Raw genomic sequence first — 20,115 nt, 5'->3', positions numbered from 1 at the left:
CGGTATTTCTCACATGTTATGCTTTTGTTGAAACTTTTCTCCGTCATTTTTTTTAAAGCTCCAAGACTAGCTCATCTCTCCCCCATTTAGATCACTCCTGACATGCCCTGTCCCTGTGCCCTCGCAGAGGTGTGCCTACAGTGATGCCCCATTAGCCAGAGTCGCAGCTCCCCCTCTAGGAAGGGAGTTGGGGGGGCTTCCCTGCACAGTCCACATGTTCCCTGCCAGCTTCAGGCCTCCACAGAGCCTGACCTCCAGCCAACCTGCTCTAGGCCTCCCTAACCTTGGCAGGAACAAATTATTTCTATTAACAGAAACCTCAAAAGAAAACCAATGACTGTTCCAACGGCCCAGAGCTAGCTGCAGCAGACATCTGTCAGTGCCCTTCCTGCCCTGCTGGCAAGTGCAGATATCCCTGAGGAAGGACAGGGAGCAGGGGGGACAGCCCAACAGGCCCTGCATCTGTTCCGGCAGCCTTAGGTGCTAAGATCCAACACCCTGATGAAGAACGAAAGCAAACACCATGAAGGTCTGTGTGCCCTGCCATAGGTGCACCCTTTACCTGGGGAGCCTGTGGCAGTCCACTGTGCTGGCCTGGAGTCTGACTCACTCCTGCTGGGGGGAGCCTGCAACTCGCAGGCAGTGCAGCTTCTGAAGCACATGGTTTTGCTTTTAATTTTATATATAAGTAACTGAGCATTTATACAGTTTCCTGATATCTGCAAGTGGCCTGCCATGCCCACCCCTAGAGGTGGTGTGATGGGCAGGGTCAGCCAAGGCACTAGCCCCCCATGCCCACCAAAGGCAGTGTCAGAAAGTCCAACAACAGCTAACCATCAAATGATTAGTTTCGGTCACTCCCTTCACCTCCTGCCACCTGGAAGGAGTGGTCAGGAACAGTGCTGGAGCTGCACTCACCTTGTAAAGTTCCACACGGTGGTCGCCTCCTCTGGAGAAGAAAACAGGAGCCAACATTAGGGCATCACCTCATCATCCAAGGCAGTGCTGGAGAATCCAGGGCCTTTACGATTTGGTCCTCAAACCCCACAGCAGGAGGGGCTGATGGTAGACATGAGACCTCCTCCTTGGGTCCCAAAAGTGGCCCCAGGCTTGCCTGTGCTAACACCATGTCACGCTTGGGACAGTCTCAACACTTTGGAGAGATTTTTTTTTTTTTTTTGAGACAGAGTCTCACTTTGTCGCCCTCGGTAGAGTGCCGTGGTGTCACAGCTCACAGCAACCTCCAAATCCTTGGGCTTAGGTGATTCTCTTGCCTCAGCCTCCTAAGTAGCTGGGACTACAGGCGCCCACCCCAACGCCTGGCTATTTTTTGTTGCAGTTTGGCTGGGGCTGGGTTTGAACCCGCCACCCTCAGCATATGGGACTGGCGCCCTGCTCACTGAGCCACAGGCACCGCCCTGGAGAGATTTCTTAATGACTGCTTTTCCCTTTATTTTCCACAGTAAAGCGTACCTACGGCTCCAAACTCAAAAGATGCAAAGGACATGCGGCAAGCCCCGTCCACTCCTTCGCCAGCCATTGACCTATCCCAGCGTCCAAGGACCAGTTGCATCAGTGGCATCCATGTCCGGGCACCTTCTGCATCTCACCTCTCGCCCCACGTTCAGACCTCTGCCTGGCAGCACCTCCCAACCCTCCTCTTGGGGTCACCTTGGCTCCTCCCCCTCTAACTTCTGTTTGCTGCTGTGGCCAGCCTCTGCAGCAGCCTTTCAAGTACGTACGCCCTGTGTGTGATACGCTCCTGGACGTGGAGGTATGTGCAATCATGACTCTCTGTCAGAGACCTTCGTGTATGGGAACAGGCCAGTAAAGGGGCCCAGAAGAATACAGCATTACTGACATTTCTGTTACCGAGGCTGAGCACGCTCTGCACAGCTCTCATGTATTATACCGAGAGTCATGTATTTATACTTTCAAGTCTGAGGCTTGTCTAGGCCCAGCTGCTGGACACACCCTGCAGTAGGGACAGAGGCTGCACAGAAAGGAGGGCATGTTGGTGGTCAGCGTGTAAGGAGGCTTGTCCTCTGAACACTTCTCAACTCCTGCCCAGGGGTCAGGTGGGGAGACAGCAATGGGACAGAGAGAGACAGTTCAGAAGCAAAAGTACAAATGAGGAAATACTGCAAGAAGTTTCAGTTATCACTGCAAGAGCTAATGGTGGCTCTTTCTGAAATTTTCCAAATTCCCTACACTGAGAAAAAAAAAAGAGGAACTGACAGCCCAGGGGTCTGGATCTCGGGGAGGACTGGATGGTGTGTCCACTTGGGGACTGTGGTCGGAGCAGGGACTCAGAGAGCAGGAGGCGGCCACGTGTGGGGGCTTCACGAGGCCGGGGCGGCGGCCTGAGTCTGACCCTCACAGCACTCCTCTCAGACCTGAAGTCACAGGCAGATGCTGCCTCCTTTCACCCTGTGACTGGCTCTGCAGAATGGACCCTTACTCACAGCTCACTACACAGTGTTCTCATTTATACAAAGATGCTGCCAGCACTGTTTGCAGCCACTTGATCTTTAAAAAGAAGGGAAAGTGCTTGTAGAGTGTCCCAGACAGAGGAGGAAGTGAGGTGGCAGGTTGTGCAGGGTTTCACCAGTGAGCGCTGTCCTGGCACAGAAACCACCCCAGAGTTGCCCCTCTGGGCCCTTCCAGCACTGCCCTCTGTGCAGCTTGTCTCTCTCCTTGCTGGCTCTGCCCATGAAGGGTCTGCGCTCCAGCTCCCCAAGACAGCCTGGTACCATGTGGCCTCACTTCGGCCCTGCCTCCCATACGGCAACCCCAGGGAACATAGACAGTGACCCAGAGCTCTCAAACAGCACCTCCCCGCAGAGGCTCTTCACACAGGCTCCTGTGAATAACAGCACATGTGGAAGGGAAGGGGTGCTGTGCCTTCTCCACCTCAAGCTTGCCTGGGGGACAAGCCACTAAACCCACCCGGGAAAAGCATCGGGGAGGAAACTGGTCAAGGACCCAACCCACCAGACCATGTCCCTCAACAGCCTGTCAGAGGGCTCGGACACTGGGGTCTATGGCCAGAAGCAGCAGGCCTCGCAGCTGGGAGAAGACTCAGCAGGGTCTATGCACTGCACCCTCTGCCCTCAGCACCATTCCACGCCCCTCTCAGGACCAGCCTCCTCCTTCAGGATGTGAGCCGCCTCTGCCTCCTCCCTGGCCTCCTCTTCCTCCTCTGACGGTTGCCCAGGCTCTGGCTGCCCTGCCTGCACCCTGGAGCCATGGCAGAGGAAGTGCAGAACTTCCTGCCAATCCTCAGACCTGGTGACAGGTGCAGAGAAAACCACTGCAAGACTCAGTGCCTGTAGCTCAGGGTCTAGGGCACCACTGGCCACATACACTGAGGCTGGAGGGTTCGAACCCGGCCAGGGCCTGCTAAACAACAATAACAACTACAACAAAATAGCCGACTTTGTGGTGGGTGCCTGTATTCCCAGCTACTTGGGAGGCTGAGGCAAGAGAATCACTGCAGGCCCTCCAGCCCAGCCTGGGTGGAGCTCCAATCTGGACACGGCCTCCCACACCACTCAACACCGTGGTCCCCAAGAAGCTGGGCAGGTCCACTCTGCAGACCAGACCTGCTTCATGGCAGGGTCACCTGAACTGCACCTTCCTAAACACAGCAAGAATCTGCCTTACCTTTGGGAAGCTCTCCCTCACTGCAGTGGGTCAGTAAGCCTGATTTTGTGGGGCCACAGGTTTGCTCCTGGTTGTCTAGGGCCCACAGGGCCAAGACATTCTCACCCCAAAAAGGGACTGCGTGCTGTGGGGAAGGGGCGTGTGGGACTCCCCATCTCACCTGGTGCCTGCATTCCCATGCAGGTACAGAATGATAGGGTGGCTGGAACCCAAGGCGTCCTCATACCACATCTGGTCCTTCCCTTGGGCGTTCTTCCACCAGGCGGTGGGGATGGTGTGCCTGGAGGCAGAGCGAGGGAGCACGGTCACACATCCCTCTGCACTCAGGGTCAGGACTGTGAGGGTCACTCAGCTAGCTAGAGTCCTGACAGCAGGGAGCAACAGAACCCTCTAAGGAGAACTGATGGGGTGGGGTAGCAAACCATCCCCATCACTAGAATAAATAACTGAGGGGATGCAGCTGTGAGGACGGCTCTGCCTGCCTCAGAAGGAGCATTCCTGATGAGCAAGGTCTCTTCCCGGCCACAGGCTGGTCCTGGGAGCAGCACTAGGGGCAGAGGTGGGGATACCTCTGCCCTATTAGCTGGAAGCTCTGTGAGGTAGGATCCCATCTGAATCGTGGCCATTCTCTGCTGGGGCCTGGCACAGAAGTGGAACTTAATGTGTCCTCGCTAAGTGACAGCATGTACCCTCCTACCAGTTACCCTCATACGGAGTCAAACTGTCCATAATTTAACTCAAAACATACTTAAAATAGTACCTCCTGTCACATGTGCTATTTCAGCAACTCTGATCTTTGCAAACCACATCAAAAACCTGGCCATACTTGACACAGCATTTCTAACGTCCAGCATGCTCTGATGTCCAGTTACAGGTCATCTGGAAGCAGACATGCGGTCACAAGGCCACACTCAGCACTCAGAGGCCATCAGTCTACATGGCCAAACCTTCCTTCAGACAGACACTAACATTAATTTTAACTCAAGCTAAATACTGCTGATCATTGGGAGGGTCTGAATTAATAATGTTTTTTCTTAAAACTTACTCAAATTCTTTCTGGATATCAGTGATAAGAATCTTTAAATAAATTAAAGAGCCTGTGATTTACAGCTTAAGTTTCAGTATCTCATTTCTAATGTCTCTCTCTTTGATACATTCAAGAGAATCCTGTCTTAGGTGGTTCTAGCCTCTATCATCATTGCTCTCACAAAACTATAAACCTATGTGGTAACACCCGAAAGTGCTGGCAGCTGCTGTGCTCCCCATAGCCAGCCCTCCGGAGAGCTGGGCTTCTCCCAGCTGGTACAAAAGGGCCCATTCCCAGGACTTCTCCCCACAACTGCCACAGACAGGCTGGCAGCCAAGAGTGGCACTGAGGCTTCCTCTGGGCCTTGAGACATCCTTTCAAGAAGCTGGTGCGTTATGGCTTCTCAGCTTTTGGGCTAAGATCAAATGTAGTATCCAGAGACTGGTGGTAGACTCTGAGGAAGTGATATGGGGGCGGCTGATGCCCGAGGGCCCACAGCCATCACAACACACAGCAGCACAGCCCTGAGACTCACCACTGGTGTCACAGCATAAAGCCTTTTGGGGTCACTGATGATTATGCAGGTGCTGTCAGTGTTCACCCCACAGACAGGCTCCTGCACACACTCAGACCCACACCCAGCACAGGGAGGGCTGACCAGCCCTGGACAACAGCTCTCATGGGAGGATGGATGCCCAGCAGCCCCTGGGCACGCTCAGGTCAGGACACACTACATTAAATCAAATCAGGACTGACAAAGGACTCAGTCCCAGCACCAGCTACCGAGCACTGCTCCAGGTTTCTTCCCAGGACCACTGTGGGGAGGGTCTGGACCCCCTCTCATCGCACTCCCAGCATCTCATTTAGAAGCTTGTCACACACACAGTACCTTTCTGAGACAATGGAAAGGGACATTACAGCTGCTGAAATAAACCCCGCTGACACAAGGGAAGTGACTCGGACTCACTTTTGAAGAAAAAGAAAATGCACAGTGGGGCTGGTCAGTTTTAACCTGCTGTTCAGAAACACTATTCATCTAAGGAAAAAACATTGCAGCACATTCCAAGGACACACGGGAAAGTCACAGGGCTCAGTGTAATCTGAATTATGGTTAACAGCTGTAAATGCTCAGAAAGCAGGCAACCCTGGTCCTAGTCGCCCACGGCCACGGGGCACGCTATGTGAGAGAAAGCAAGCTGCTTCTGTACCTAGACGCTTGTTTCTCTGAAAAGACTCATTCAAACCTGTGTTTCAATTCTGTGCTTATATTCTCTTTGTTTCTCGCTTGTGTTTTTACTAGAAATAAGGTTCTTTAAAGATAAGAATCCAGTTCACAAAGCCTTGCTGTTTGGAAAATCTCAGGATAGAGTTTAGGGGCATTTCACCCTGCACCATTAGGATCAAATTTAGCTGAGGTCTTTCTTGTGAAGATAAAAATGAGCAAGCAGCTTCTCAGAGGCCAACACCAGTGCAGCCGTGCAGGTCCTTACCCGGGAGGCCCAGGGGCCGCACTCAGCCCTGCCCCCACCACACTCACCAGACTCCAATACTGACGTCTTCCTCTGGCTGGAGGTAGTAGTTACAAGTGTGATTCAAACCTTGATCCTGGGGTCTTTTCAAATCAATGAAGTAGGGAACCCTCACTATAGGGGACAAAAAGATGACGATTAGCATTGGTGGTGGTGGATGGACAGACCGCGCGCGCACACACACACACACACAGTCCTCTCCCTGCACAATCCTGCCAGACCCTCGGATCCAGTCTCAGGTGGGGAAGGGGCCAAGGGTGTGCTGAAGTGCCAGTGACACTGCAGCAAGAGCAAGGTCTGAGGGGATGGAGCCCTCGAGGTCACTGAAGGTGTGAGAAGGTGCAGATGAGGAAGGGAAGGACCCCCACAGGCGTGGGGTGGCTAAGGAGTCTGCAGGGAGAGTAGGGACCAGAAGAGCTCAGGTGAGCCTTGGCTGAAGGCTGCGCCAGAGTAGGGCGGGAGGCACAGTAGGAAGGAGGCAGAACATGACCCAATGTGAGTAGTGGCAAGGGCGGTAGAGAATGTGGTGTCTGCAAATGGATGGACCCATAGGACCCGGTTCAGAGCCCAGAGCAGCCGAGCAGACGACACAGCAGGACTCCTCCACTGAGCAGGCCGTCTGCCAGCAGGGCAGCAGGTGGGTAAAGTGGTAGCCAAACTGTGGGGAACCCTGGGGCCACAGACTGGAGGACCATCCAGGACATGGAAGCCAAAGATAGGAGCACAGAGCAAGCAGTAAGGTCACCTGCACGCCATGTTATCCCACTCTGTTCTCGTAGAAACAAGCCAATAACCAGCATCGACACTCACACTCACACGTGGCTCAGAGAAAGCAAGAAAGACAAGTGCCAGGCCAACGACGAGGCTCCGAGACGAGTGTGGAGGGTGTTGGGTCTTCTTGTGTCCCACCGCTTTTACTGCGTATGGTGAACACAAATTCTGAAGACTATTTTAACTGAAAAATTAAAAACATACCCCACCAGACCTTGGGGTAGGATTTACTCACTTAATAGCAACTCCCCAAAGCGGCGGTGAACTAAGAGCAATGGGGTCTCGACTCCAGGCTGGCCCCAGCCTCCAGGGAGTGGGAGCCACAGCGGCTGACAGCTTTCTTGAGTGAAGATAGAAATGCCATCACACAAACCCCCACATCTGCGGGGTACAAAGCACATCTAGCCTTCACTTACTGTGTTGCTGGGGCTCAAGGACATGCACTGAATAAATGAACCACCGGACTCTCGAGAATACGAGGACTTGTCGCTTCTTTCCCAGAAAGTCCCCTGAGCCCCAAGCTGTCCTAACCACACAGGGTGCTGGTACCTCCAGCTCTCTCACTGTGCTGCCCCTGCTAGAGTACAGTGGCACCGTCACAGTTCACTACAGCCTCAAAGTTAGGCAATGCTCCTGCCTCCCGAGTAGCTAGGACTTCAGGCACCTGCCACAAAATCCAGCTAACTTTCCCCGTTTTAGTAGAGACAGGTTTCACTGGCTTTTGCTCAGGCTGGTCTCAAACTCAGCCTCTCATAGTGCTGGGATTACAGGTGTAAGCCACTGTGTCTGGCCCCAACCCTCCTCCAGTATCTTAATCCATCTCTTCTCTGAGAAGCAGCTAAATATTCAAAGCTTTAGTAATAAGTTTCTCTCAAAAAAAAAAATGGCAAACAAAGTAAAGCCACATCCCCATGCACTCCTGCTGAGTGGGGACCATGCGCTGCCCAAGGCAGGCTGCCACCTCTGCCAGCTCACTCAGGACAGAGCTGGATTTGGGCCTGCAGCCTGACTCCCTGTCCCTCCTCCCTGGCGAGGTGGACAGGAAGTCAGGGAGGAAAACAGCTCGCATCCTGAATGGCCTTGAAGGTCTTCATGGTCTGACTTGTGTCCCTCAAGAAAGATGTGTGGAAATCCTCACCTCTAGGGGCTTTACATAGGTAATGAAGCTTAAATGGGTCATTAGGCAGGCAGGGCATGGTGACTCACGCCTGTAATTCCAGCATTTGGAAGGCCGAGGTGGGTGGATTGCCTGAGCTCAGAATTAGAGCCTGAGCAAGAGAGAGACCCCATCTCTAAAAATAGCCAGACGTTGTAGAGGGCATCTGTAGTCCCACCTACTCAGGAGGCTGAGGCAAGGGGATCACTTGAGCCCAAGAGTTTGAGGTTGTTGTGAGCTATGATGCTACAGCACTCTACAGAGGGTGACAAAATGAGACTGTCTCAAAAAAAAAAAAAAAAAAAGGTCATGAGGGTGGTTCGTAACTCAATATGATGTGTGCCATTATGAAAAGGGAAATCTGGACATAGACACACGTGCGGGGCACCATGTACAGATGGAGGCCAAGACTGGGGCAGTTCACAGACAGTGCAAGAAGCAACGAGAACTGCTGGCCACCAGGTGTAAAGGAAGACTCCTGCCCCCACCTCCAGGGCATGGCCCTGCCACATCCTGACTTGAACTTCTGGCCTCCAGGACTATGACAGAATGAATTTTGCCAGCCACCTGGTTTATGGATTTGTTAGGGCAGCCCCAGGAAATGAACGCAGCCAGGTGAAGGGATTCGTATTTTATCCTGGCAACAGGACCAGAAAAGGCCCTGACCGGAGGGAGGCCCTGGCAGGCACATCCACACTCTATGTGCCATTTCAGACTGCAGGCACCTCCTGCTGCCACCTCAGCCTTTCTGTGACTTCACTCCTTACTTCTGCAACCTGGAAGCTGCAGCCTGATGTGCAGGCTCAGACCTGACAGCTGCTGTGAGGCCAGAAGACTCCCCAGAAAAATTGTGCTGACATCCAAGCCTGGTGCCCATATAAGCCCACACTGAGACCCCACCTTTGCTAAATGCAGAGGGCATCATGGTGGGCTGAGGGCACTCAGCCTCCACTGGTTCGGCTTCAGGCCTCTGTCAGAGCCATGTCAGAGAGGGAGCCCAGGCTGCTGGAACACAAACTAAGCACCTGCTCAGAGAGGGTTCCCTGGCCACAGCAAAGTGTGTACAGGGTCAGCAGCTAATCCATAAAGCTTTCAAGCACATGAAATCTAGGAACCAGGAAGCCAAATTCTGTTTCAGGACAGCCTTGACCCAAGAAGCTGGTCTTCCAATTTATGCTTATTCCTGTTTTAGAAACAACCAAGAGGCTGGTCATGGTGGCTCACACCTCTGATCCCAGAACTCTGGGAGCTTGAGACTGGTGGATTGCCTGAGCTCAGAAGTTCCAGACCAGCCTGAGCAAGAGCGAGACCCCATCTCTACTAAAAATAGAAAAAAATAGCCAGGTACTGGGCAGGCCTCTCTAGTCCCAGCTACTCAGCTGCTGAGGCTGAGGCAAGAGGATCCTTGAGCTAATTTAGCTTGAAGTTGCTGTGAGATATGATGACATCACTGCACTCTACCAAGGGTGAGAAACACTGTCTCAAAAAAAGAAAAAAGGGGGGGGGGGTGGTGGTGCCTGTGGCTCAGTGGGTAGGGCATCGGTCCCATATACTGAGGGTGGCAGGTTCAAACCTGGCCCCGGCCAAACTGCAACAAAAAAATAGCTGGGTGTTGTGGCAGGTACCTGTAGTCCCAGCTACTTGGGAGGCTGAGGCAAGAGAATCACCTAAGCCCAGGAACTGGAGGCTGCTGTGAGCTGTGTGACACCACGGCACTCTACCGAGGGTGCGGAGGGAGGGAGGAAGGGCCAAGACAAGAGGCACAGCGACTGCTCTGAAGCCAGCTGACCCCCCCTGTGTGCCTCCCCTTCCTCAGGGCCTCCAGCTAGTATAACACGGCAAGAGCCCTGGTAGGTCTCAGGGATCACACAGCCCAGACAGTGGTGCTCAGGAGCCACCTGGCCCACTCCTGCTGGCCAGAGTTGGCCGAGTGCCATACCCCAGTGACATCCCATGTGGTCAGGTCCCCATTGGCCACTGACCTTGTGTCCTTGTGACTCTGGGATGTGCACCAGAGCCCACCCTGCCCTAGGCCCCTGCTTCATGCACAGGCCTTCACTGAGCGCAGGGCACGGTGGCAGCCCAGGCGTGGACAGGGCTGGCGCATCCTCCATGCCCCACATGCGTGGCTGGCTCTCCCTTTTCCCTCTTACAGGCTCGGCTATATGGCCCAGCAGCCCCCACACAGGCCCCTAGGGGTGAGCCCGGCCCATCTACCTGTGGAAACAAAGCCCCTTGGCTTCTCCCCCTTCCATGGCTTTTTACACTCTGACCACATCCTCACACATTGGCAGCCAGAGCCCTCAGTGTGTGCAAGTTAGCAAGGGCCCTGCACAAGCACCCCGCAAAGAATGAGGGCATCAATGTGGAAACGAAGAGATGGCCAGCTGCTCTGTCGCGCTCCCTGGAAATGTCTGATGGGGAAAAGGCTGAAACTGCGGAGTAGGAATGCACTTTCTGCCAGTCTGAAGTCTCAGACATGGGCTGCCTCTCCTCCCCGTTCACAGCAGCCTGGACACTACAGCAGGTGTGGCGCCAACCAAGGAGGGGCTGGGGTTTTATCAGATTCCAGTTACTTATGTGATGTGGGCTACAAGGGGCTCCTCTGAGAAGGAAAGAGATAAGAAAGATACCAGGCTTAGCAGGACTGCCCTGGGAAAGAAAATGAAAAAGCTAGCCTTAGGCTTTAAACACAAGAATGTGATTAGAGATCTGACCAATATAAGGCCTCCCCAGCCTCTAAACCAAGACATTTCTTCCACTAGGAGGTACATTCCTGATCTAAGGGCAAAGTAACAGCTGGGAGGACACTCTAGCCTTCCAGACCATAAACTCGGGGTCTCACCAAACATTACTGGGATGTCATCGGACCTGTAAATGTAAGTACTGAGAAGCACATGGATTCATGTTTATGTGAACAGACACATGCAAAAAAGACAGCAGGAAATAAACTACAGCTTTAACCAAGCATTTTCTCAGAGCAGCTTCCCTTTTCTTATTTATGATATTCAGGGTTTTCCAGTTTATCTTTCATTTGTTTTTAGAATAATCATGCCTTGGGTCGGGCATGATGGCTCACACCCGTAATCCTAGCACTCTGGGAGGTCAAGGCGGGTGGATTGACTAAGCTCAGGAGTTAGAGACCAGCCTGAGGCCAGAGCGAGACCTCGTCTCTGAAGAAAAAGCAGGGCGTTGGTTGTGGTGGGCGCCTGTAGTCCCAGCTACTTGGGAGGCTGAGGCAGAAGAATCGCTTGAGCCCAAGAGTTTGAGGCTGCTGTGAGCTGTGATGCCACAACATTCTACCAAGGGTGACACAGTGAGACTCCATCTCAAAAACAAAAAAATAAATAAATAAAAATACTAGATCTGGAGCTTAAAAAAAAAGTTTAAAAAAGAATATTTTAACCATGTTCCAGGGTCCAAAACATTGCCACGCTTCCTTTAATGTCGAATAGAGCCCCCAGGTCATGCCTCACATCTGGAAGAAACAAGAACAAAGGCCCCTCATCTACAAGTGACAGCACAGAGCTTCTAATCTTACTAGCACATCAGGCCTGGAAACCCAGCAGGCCCCAACTTCTCAGAGACTGTCCGCTCCTCCCCAGGGGGACAGAGATCCACACTTGGCCCTGGCCTCAGGAACTGACACAACACATCTCAGTTTCCCAGAGGCAGCAATCCCTGGAGAAAAGGTGCCTGGAGGGGACTGTGGGGGCCAGGCAGGCACCAGGTGGGTGAGGCCACAGATACTATCAGGTGCACCCCTAGGAACGCTGCCCAGTGCCGCTAGACCTTTGGGCAACTTTTTCTTTTTTTGGCCGGGGCTGGGTTTGAACCCGCCACCTCTGGCATATGGGACCAGCGCCCTACCACTTGAGCCACAGGCGCCGCCCATGGGCAACTTTTTCAAAGAGACTGGCAACAGATTTTTATTTATTTATTTATTTTTTAGGTTTTGTTTTTTTTTTTTGCAGTTTTTGCCTGGGGCCGGGTTTGAACCCACCACCTCCAGTACATAGGGCTGGCATCCTACTCCTCTGAGCCACAGGTGCCACCCGGCAACAGATTTTTATTATACTGACAACTAAAAACCTCCTTTAAAAGCACTGATGCAGGCTCTCCTACTCAAGCATTAAGGACAGCACCCTCCCAAGAGTCGCCTTCCTCTTCTGGGCCATGGGCGCTGGACCAGGAAAACCCAGAGTTCTGGGGCTGCAGAACAGTCTGCCATCTTCTTAGGAAACCGCAGAGCGAAATCTACGGGCTGTGTCTATCTGAGGAAAATCAATTCAGCCCAAACATTTCCTGGGAGTCCACAGTGTGCCAGGCCCGGGGGCAGCACACCCCCACACGCCCTCTGCCTCCACGCAGGGGCTCGCATCCTGGCAGCAGAGGCACCTGGCCAGGGCAGCCAGAGGTGGGCCAGCTGGAGAAGCGGTGCAGAATCAAGACGCAGGCCTGACACCAGTGAAAGTGCAGCCCTGGTAACAACACCATGTCTACACCTAAGCCTACACACTTTTCTGTGCTGTGAAACACTTAAGAAACATCAAAATCAGGGCGGCGCCTGTGGCTCAGTCGGTAAGGTGCCGGCCCCATATACCGAGGGTGGTGGGTTCAAACCCAGCCCCGGCCAAACTGCAACCAAAAAAAAAAAAAAAAAAAATAGCCGGGCGTTGTGGCGGGCGCCTGTAGTCCCAGCTACTCGGGAGGCTGAGGCAAGAGAATCGCTTAAGCCCAGGAGTTGGAGGTTGCTGTGAGCTGTGTGATGCCACGGCACTCTACCGAGGGCCATAAAGTGAGACTCTGTCTCTACAAAAAAAAAAAAAAAGAAACATCAAAATCAGAAAAACAGGCTGGGTAAGTGGCTCACACCTGTAATCCCAGCATTTTGGGAAGCTGAAGTAGGAGGACTGCCTGAGCCAGGAGTTTAAGACTAGCCTGAGCAATATATAGCAAGGTCCTGTCTCTTAAAAAAAAATTAATTAAAAAAAGAGTCATCCAGCCATAGTGGTGCACGCCTACAGTCCCAACTACTTGGGAGGCTGAGGTAAGAGGACGGCTTGAGCCCAGTAGTTCAGGCTGCAGTGAGCTATGATTATGCCGTTGCCCTCCACCCTGGGTGACAAAGAGAAAAGAGGTCTCTTAAAAAATAAGTAAATATTTTATTTATTTATTAATAGACAGAGTCTCACTATGTCACTCCCGATAGTGCTGTGGCATCACAGCTCACAGCAACCTCAAACTCTTGGGCTTAAGCAATTCTCTTGCCTTGTGACAGGTGCCTATAGTCCGGCCACCACAACGCCCTGCTATTTTTTGGTTGCAGTTGTCTTTATTGTTTAGTAGGCTCAGGCCAGGCTCAAACCCTTCAGCTTCAGTGTATGTGGCCAGCTCCCTACTTACTGAGCTACAGGCACCAAGCCATAAATAAATATTTTTAAAAGTCAGAAAACCAAAACTCCCTTGATTTTAGTATATTGTTAGTTTCACTGTAAGTTTGTGCTTCTCACAAGTGGCAAAACTTAAGAGACAATAAATTCCTAGAAATTAAACTACTTTTCCATTAGAAAAATCAAATGCCTCTTAGTATACATACAGGCATTTATAGTTATTTTGAGACACTCAAATAAAAAACTTATTTTAGATTTACACAGGATTAAATGTTGCCCTTACTATTTCCTCCTGCCCTTCCCTACTCACACTGGCTATGAATCTCCCAGGCCTCCAGGCCACCCTCTCCCTCCTCATCAGCTCTCTGCTGCCTCCACAGCACCACACCTGGCTTTCCCAGCCTCAAGTTCCCAAACACACAAGGGCCAAACCCACTCTGCAAAGTATCCTAATGCCACCGGTACAGCTCCTACAGCAGTCCTTCACGGAGCAGCACCAGGTGCCAGCCCACCCACGCAGGCCATGTCCTCCTGGCCTTACCTCATAGGCATAAAGGGGTGCTCCTTATGGGGATCACACTCAGCAACTGCACTTAGAGTCCTCAGCCTGTCTCATAAACTCAATACTTCTGCACCTTTCTCCTCCCATTTCCCCAAAAGTAAATAATAGCATGAGAAGGAAAAAAAAAAAAAAAAAGCACAGGAAGGTAAGTTAACTCAAGGAGACCACAGAGAAGATTGGGTGTGTTCAGGGTGCTACTAGATGACCCTAGATGAGACTACGATACCCACAAGACCAGCACAAAATTGCACAGAAACCAAAGGACTGCATACTTGGATTTTTTTTTAATAAGAAAACCCTAATTTTGTTTTTAAAGAAAAAAGGCTTACTCACTTTTTTTTTTTTTTTTTTTTGGCCAGGGCTGGGTTTGAACCCGCCACCTCCGGCATATGGGACCGGCGCCCTACTCCTTGAGCCACAGGCACCGCCCAAGGCTTACTCACTTTTAAAGACTCTATAGTTCTCAGTGGCCATCTTCTAAAGGTAGTTAACTTACTAAACTGTACAACTGACAAAGTCTGTCCATCACGACACCGTCAGACAGCCTTCCACACTGTCAACACATCTACCTACCTCAGCTGTAGGAGGGCACCTGGCTCCCAAACATGCCGCAGGACCAGCCAGGGAGCAACGCCATCACAAAGAGCATCCTTTAACTGGGAAGGGGCACAGGGAACCTTCTGAGTAATAGAAAAATTCTAGTTCTTGATCTGGGTAGTGGATCTACCTCTCTCTATATACAGATATATAAACCATACGCTAAAGATTTATACATTTCATTATAAATTCTTTATTAAAATAAAAAGATACCCACTGGATACATGAAAATAAAATTTTACCAAAATTAAGAAAAAATTGATGCATAGCACTTACCAAAATTCAAGAAAATCAATTTGGCCTGTATTCCAGGACACAGTTTGACAAGAAATGGGATGGCAACGTACAATCCCACAACACAGAGGAGAATCTTCCTCAGTCGGAACCACAGGCCCTTTCGCCTGCAAGAGAAAGGCAATGAGCAGGTGAAAAGGCAGCAGGTGTGGTTCTGCTCTAGTTTATTAATACCCTTATCAAAATCACTAAACGAGGCTGGACACAGTGGCTCACGCCTGGAAGCCCAGCACTCTGAGAGGCCAAGGTAGGAGGATCACCTGAACGCAGGAGTGTGAGACCAGCCTGAGCAAGAGCGAGACTTGCCTCTACAAAGAGAAAAACTAGCCAGCGTGGTGTCATGTCCTGTAGTCCCAGCTACTCAGGAGTGACAAAGAGGATCACTTGAGCCCAGGAGTTTAAGGTTGCTGTGGAACTGTGACACCACAGCACTCCAAGGGTATCAAAGTGAGACTCTGTCTCAAAAAACAAACAAACCAATAAACAAAAAAAAAACTAATCAATGAGTTCAAGGTAGTAGGATGAAAGAGTAATATAAAATCAAATACACTGTTTACAATTAAATACTATTTCATAATTACATTAATATAAAAAACCATTGTATTTTTATACACAAGCAACGAACATTCCAAAAAAATAAATAAAACACTAAACAAGAGCCACACATATCTTTTTCCACAAGATTACTGCCTCCCACCTTTGTTAAAAAATTATTTTTAAAAATCTTTTAATTCGAGCTTACAACTCCATGGGTGGGGGTAGGTGGCATGAAGTTCTTTTTTTTTTTTTTTTTTTTTTGAGACAGTCTCACTTTGTGGCCCCCAGTAGAGTGCTGTAGCATTACAGCTCACAGCAACCTCAAACACTTGGGCACAAGCTATTCTCTTGCCTCAGCCTCCCAAGTAGCTGGGACTACAATGCTCAGCTATTTGGGGGGGGTGGGGGGGTCTAACTCTGGCTCACACTGGTCTCAAACCCTTGAACTTAGGCAATCCACTCACCTCGGCCTTCCAAAGTGTTAGGATTACAGGCGTGAGCCACCGCACCTGGCCCCATGGAGCAGTTCTTGCCAGCCAAAGAAACAGTCCTGATGATTTCTTCAGTTAAGAATCCAGCAGAGAGGGCGGCGCCTGTGGCTCAAGGAGTAGGGTGCCAGTCCCATATGCCGGAGGTGGCGGGTTCAAACCCAGCCCCGGGCAAAAAAACACAAAAAAAAAAAAAAAAAAAAAGAATCCAGCAGAGAAAGAAGATTCTCAGAAGTACCCCACCTGACATCACACCCCAGGAGTGCCCCGCCTGACATCAGACTCCAAGAGTGCTCAGTCTCTGGGCAGCACCTTTGGCTCAGTGGGTAGAGCGCTGGCCCCATATACTGAGGGTGGTGGGTTCAAACCCGGCCCCAGCCAAACTGCAACAAAAATATAGCTGGGCGTTCTGGCTGGCGCCTGTAGTTCCAGCTACTTGGGAGGCTGAGACAAGAGACTCGCCTAAGCCCAGGAGTTAGAGGTTGCTGTGAGCTGTGACGCCATGGCACTCTACCAAGGGAGATAAAGTGAGACTCTGTCTCTAAACAAACAAAAAAAAGAGTACTCAGTCTCACATAAGACTCCAGGAATGTCCCACCCGACATCACACCCCAGGAGTACCCTACCTGGCATCGCACCCCAGGAGTGTCCTGACACTGGAACCCCGCTGCAACTTCATCTCAGAAAAGGGGCCTCCTAGTCACCCTTCCCTGAGCCAGCTGCAGGCAGACTGGTTACTCATTAGCTCCCGGCAGGACATCAACAGAACATGCCCCATCAAATACTGGGAGGACAGGAGGCTGAGAACGTGGCCGTCACTGTGTGTCCTTGCGTTTCCACCCCCGGCACTACCCAACGGAGGCCCCAGGTCCTCCACCCTCCTAATCCCTCACCAGCTTCAAAAGTTCCTGGTCCTGTTCCCGATCCCATTGCAAGAATGTCTCTAACCCACTAATTCTCAAACATCTTGGTCTCAGGACCCCTCTACACCAAAAAAAATGAGGACCCTAAAGAGTTTATGTTTATATGGTTCGTATTTACAATATTTTATGAGAATTAAAGCTAAGAAAATTTGTAATGCCTATTAATTTATCTAGCAATAATACAAAGGATGCCAAAAAATGCACACACATTTTAAGAGTTGGTATCTGTGTATCACTTTTTGAAGTTGAATTGAAGATGTTATTACTGGCAAGTGTCCTTACACATGCCACCACATCCACTTTACCTGCAATTCGTACACTTTTGGGGAATGATCAATTTTACTTCCCACAAGCTCTCTTAAAATGTGTATATATATTTTTTGGCATCCCAGTAATAACTCATTACATGTTGTCATAAGTATTTGTTAATGAAAATAATTACATTTTCCAATTCAAAAATTTAGTGAGAAGACTGGCATTAACATTTTTACCCCGCAACCCCAAAGGGCACTGTGTTCTGCTGGCCAGCTAAGGGCTGCTCCACCTTACCTGCCGGAGAACCAAACGATGTTGGGCCTGCTGAGAACTACAAGGCAGTGGCCAGACATGCACACTGGGTGGGTCCCTGGTTCTCAACCTTTCTGGGCTCGTGGGAGGATAGCACATCATTCCCCCTTTACAGGTAGGGGTGGCCACTGGCTCACTTTGGATAAGGAAACGTGAGGGAGAAGAGCCAGGTGAGACAGAGTAAGTCTGTGTGGCACCAGCCAAGGCACTGAGTGACCACAGCAAGCAGAGCCCAGCTGGGCCCCCAGCAGGAGTAAGACACACACTTCAGCGAGCCAGGTGCTGTAGCACAGCCTGGCCCGGACCAACACACATCTCACTACCCGGAGGCCCTCAGGGAAGACAGGAGCTCAAGTTCCATGTCAGCTCCCTCCCTGGGTCTCCATTTGAAGTCTCTCAGGCAACTCAGAATTAACATGCCCAAAACCAAATTCTTTTTTTTTTTTGTAGAGACAGAGTCTCACTTTATGGCCCTTGGTAGAGTGCCGTGGCCTCACACAGCTCACAGCAACCTCCAACTCCTGGGCTCAAGCGATTCTCTGGCCTCAGCCTCCGGAGTAGCTGGGACTACAGGCGCCCGCCACAACGCCCGACTATCAAAACCAAATTCTTGACCTCCCACCCCCAAATCTCCCACCCCAGGTTCTCCTTCATGGCAAACACCACGAGCCCAAGCACCTGTGGCAAGCTCCCAGGAGCATCCCTGACACCCCTCCCTGCTCCAAACTCCACTTCCCACGCCGGCCAAGTCTCTAAAACCTGCTTCCGTCCCATCTACCTCTAGTCACCTCAACTGCTGCCTCTTCAGTCCAGACCAGCAGCCCCAAACCTTTTGATTATACAAGCCATCAGTAACATGTTTTGGGTACGTTACTCATTATGTACGTGCTTACTAAAATACACATATGTATAACTGGTCTGCAGGTATTATTGGTTAATCTGTGAATATGAATGGAATTAGAAGGCCTGATATTTCCCTCCCAGACCCCTGTGACTGTGTCTGAAGACACCCCATGGGTGAGCCCACCCAATACCCTGGCCTCCTGCAAAGATCTCCTAAATGCACCCACCCCCACACATACCTGCCTTCACCACAGACATACTCTACTGTGTAGCCAGACAGACCTTTCTAAAATGCAAATTTGGTCAGGTCAATGCCTCCCCTTAGCCTGCCAAATCCATCTAAAATGGGTCCCCAGGCACGAGGGCCTCACTGTGCTGCCCCTTTAACCAGCACTCGCTCCCTGGCCCCGTTCAGATTTTTGCAGGGGCCCCAGATCCTGTGCCCTCAGCCCCGCACTTCCCATAGGTCCCAGCTCTACTGCCCTTGCTCCAAAATGCCCTTGGCTGTCGCTGAACCAGGATGTCCTCTTAACAGTCTATGTCAATCTCTCCTTTCTGTTTTTCTTTACAATCGTTTATATAACCTCTCTCCCAAAGTGTGTGACATGTGGCTCATGTTAACACTGTACCACCAGGTCAGGTGCAGTGGCTCACGCCTGTAATCTCAGCACTCTGGGAGGCTGAGGTGGGTGGATTGCTTGAGTTCACAGTTTTGAGACCACTCTGAGCAAGAGCAAGACCTGTCTCTAAAAACAGCTGGGCGTTGTGGTGGGCGCCTGTAGTCCCAGCTACTCGGGAGGCTGAGGGAGGAGGATGGCTTGAGCCCAAGAATTTGAGGTTGCTGTGAGCTATGATGCCACAGTACTCTAGCAAGGGCAACAAAATGAGACTGTTTCAAAAACAAAACAAAACACTGCATCACCAGTGTCTACACCTGGTACTCAAAAAATACAGGTGGGATGAAGGCAATGAACTAACACAGCTGGAAGTCTGCAGTTTCTATCGTGAACCTCCTCGCTAGGAAAAAATGCACTTGGCGGAATAAGATGACAAGTTTCTCAAACACAACTTGGGCCATCAACGTATTTTCAATGGAAAGTAAGAATCTGTAATAATAAAAATCTTCCCGAACTCAAGTGATACAAATATTATGTAACATATATATGAAAGGCAAATATGTAAAATTTCATTTTTATTCATCAATTGACAAACATTCACATTAACAGCATCTAACAAAGGCAGGTGTGAGGTAAATGGGCAGTGAACTACTCTTGGTAAAAGGGTAAAGCCTCTGACTTGCACAGGACCTCACACCTGTAATCCTAGCACTCTGGGAGGCTGAGGCGGGTGGATTGCCTGAGCTCACAAGTTTGAGACCAGCCTGAGTGAGACCGAGACCCTTTCTCTACTATAAATAGAAAAACTGAGGCGAGACGATTGCTTGAGCCCAAGTGTTGGAGGTTACTGTGAGCTATGATGATGCCATGGCTCTACCCAGGGTGACAAAGTGAGACTCTGTCTCAAAAACAAAACAAAACAAAACAAAAAACAGTAAAGCCTCATAACCTTGTTGGGGGTCACCTTCGTAACAGTTTCAAAATTTTAAATATTTGGGCGGTGCCTGTGGCTCAGTCGGTAAGGCGCCAGCCCCATATACTGAGGGTGGCGGGTTCAAACCCGGCCCCGGCCGAACTGCAACCAAAAAAATGGCCGGGCATTGTGGCGGGCGCCTGTAGTCCCAGCTGCTCAGGAGGCTGAGGCA

At 50.8% G+C, this 20,115-nt stretch overlaps 1 protein-coding gene across 5 annotated transcripts in view; it reads right to left on the bottom strand.

Moving 5' to 3' along the window:
* Nucleotides 1–20,115, bottom strand: part of ABHD12 (abhydrolase domain containing 12, lysophospholipase) — a 57,595-nt gene that overhangs the window by 19,782 nt on the left and 17,698 nt on the right. For all 5 annotated transcript variants that reach the window (XM_053578215.1, XM_053578216.1, XM_053578220.1 and 2 more), the window contains exons 2-5: nt 14,978–15,102; nt 6,231–6,336; nt 3,827–3,946; nt 919–949 (exon numbers count right to left, since the gene is read on the bottom strand). In XM_053578215.1, the coding sequence (XP_053434190.1) occupies nt 919–949; nt 3,827–3,946; nt 6,231–6,336; nt 14,978–15,102 (382 nt within the window). The remainder of the gene's footprint in view (nt 1–918; nt 950–3,826; nt 3,947–6,230; nt 6,337–14,977; nt 15,103–20,115) is intronic.

The sequence above is a fragment of the Nycticebus coucang genome, chromosome 24, assembly GCF_027406575.1.
Source record: "Nycticebus coucang isolate mNycCou1 chromosome 24, mNycCou1.pri, whole genome shotgun sequence".
NCBI lineage: Eukaryota > Metazoa > Chordata > Mammalia > Primates > Lorisidae > Nycticebus > Nycticebus coucang.
The sequence above is the reverse complement of the archived record's forward strand: the minus strand, read 5'-3'. Positions and strand labels throughout refer to the sequence as shown.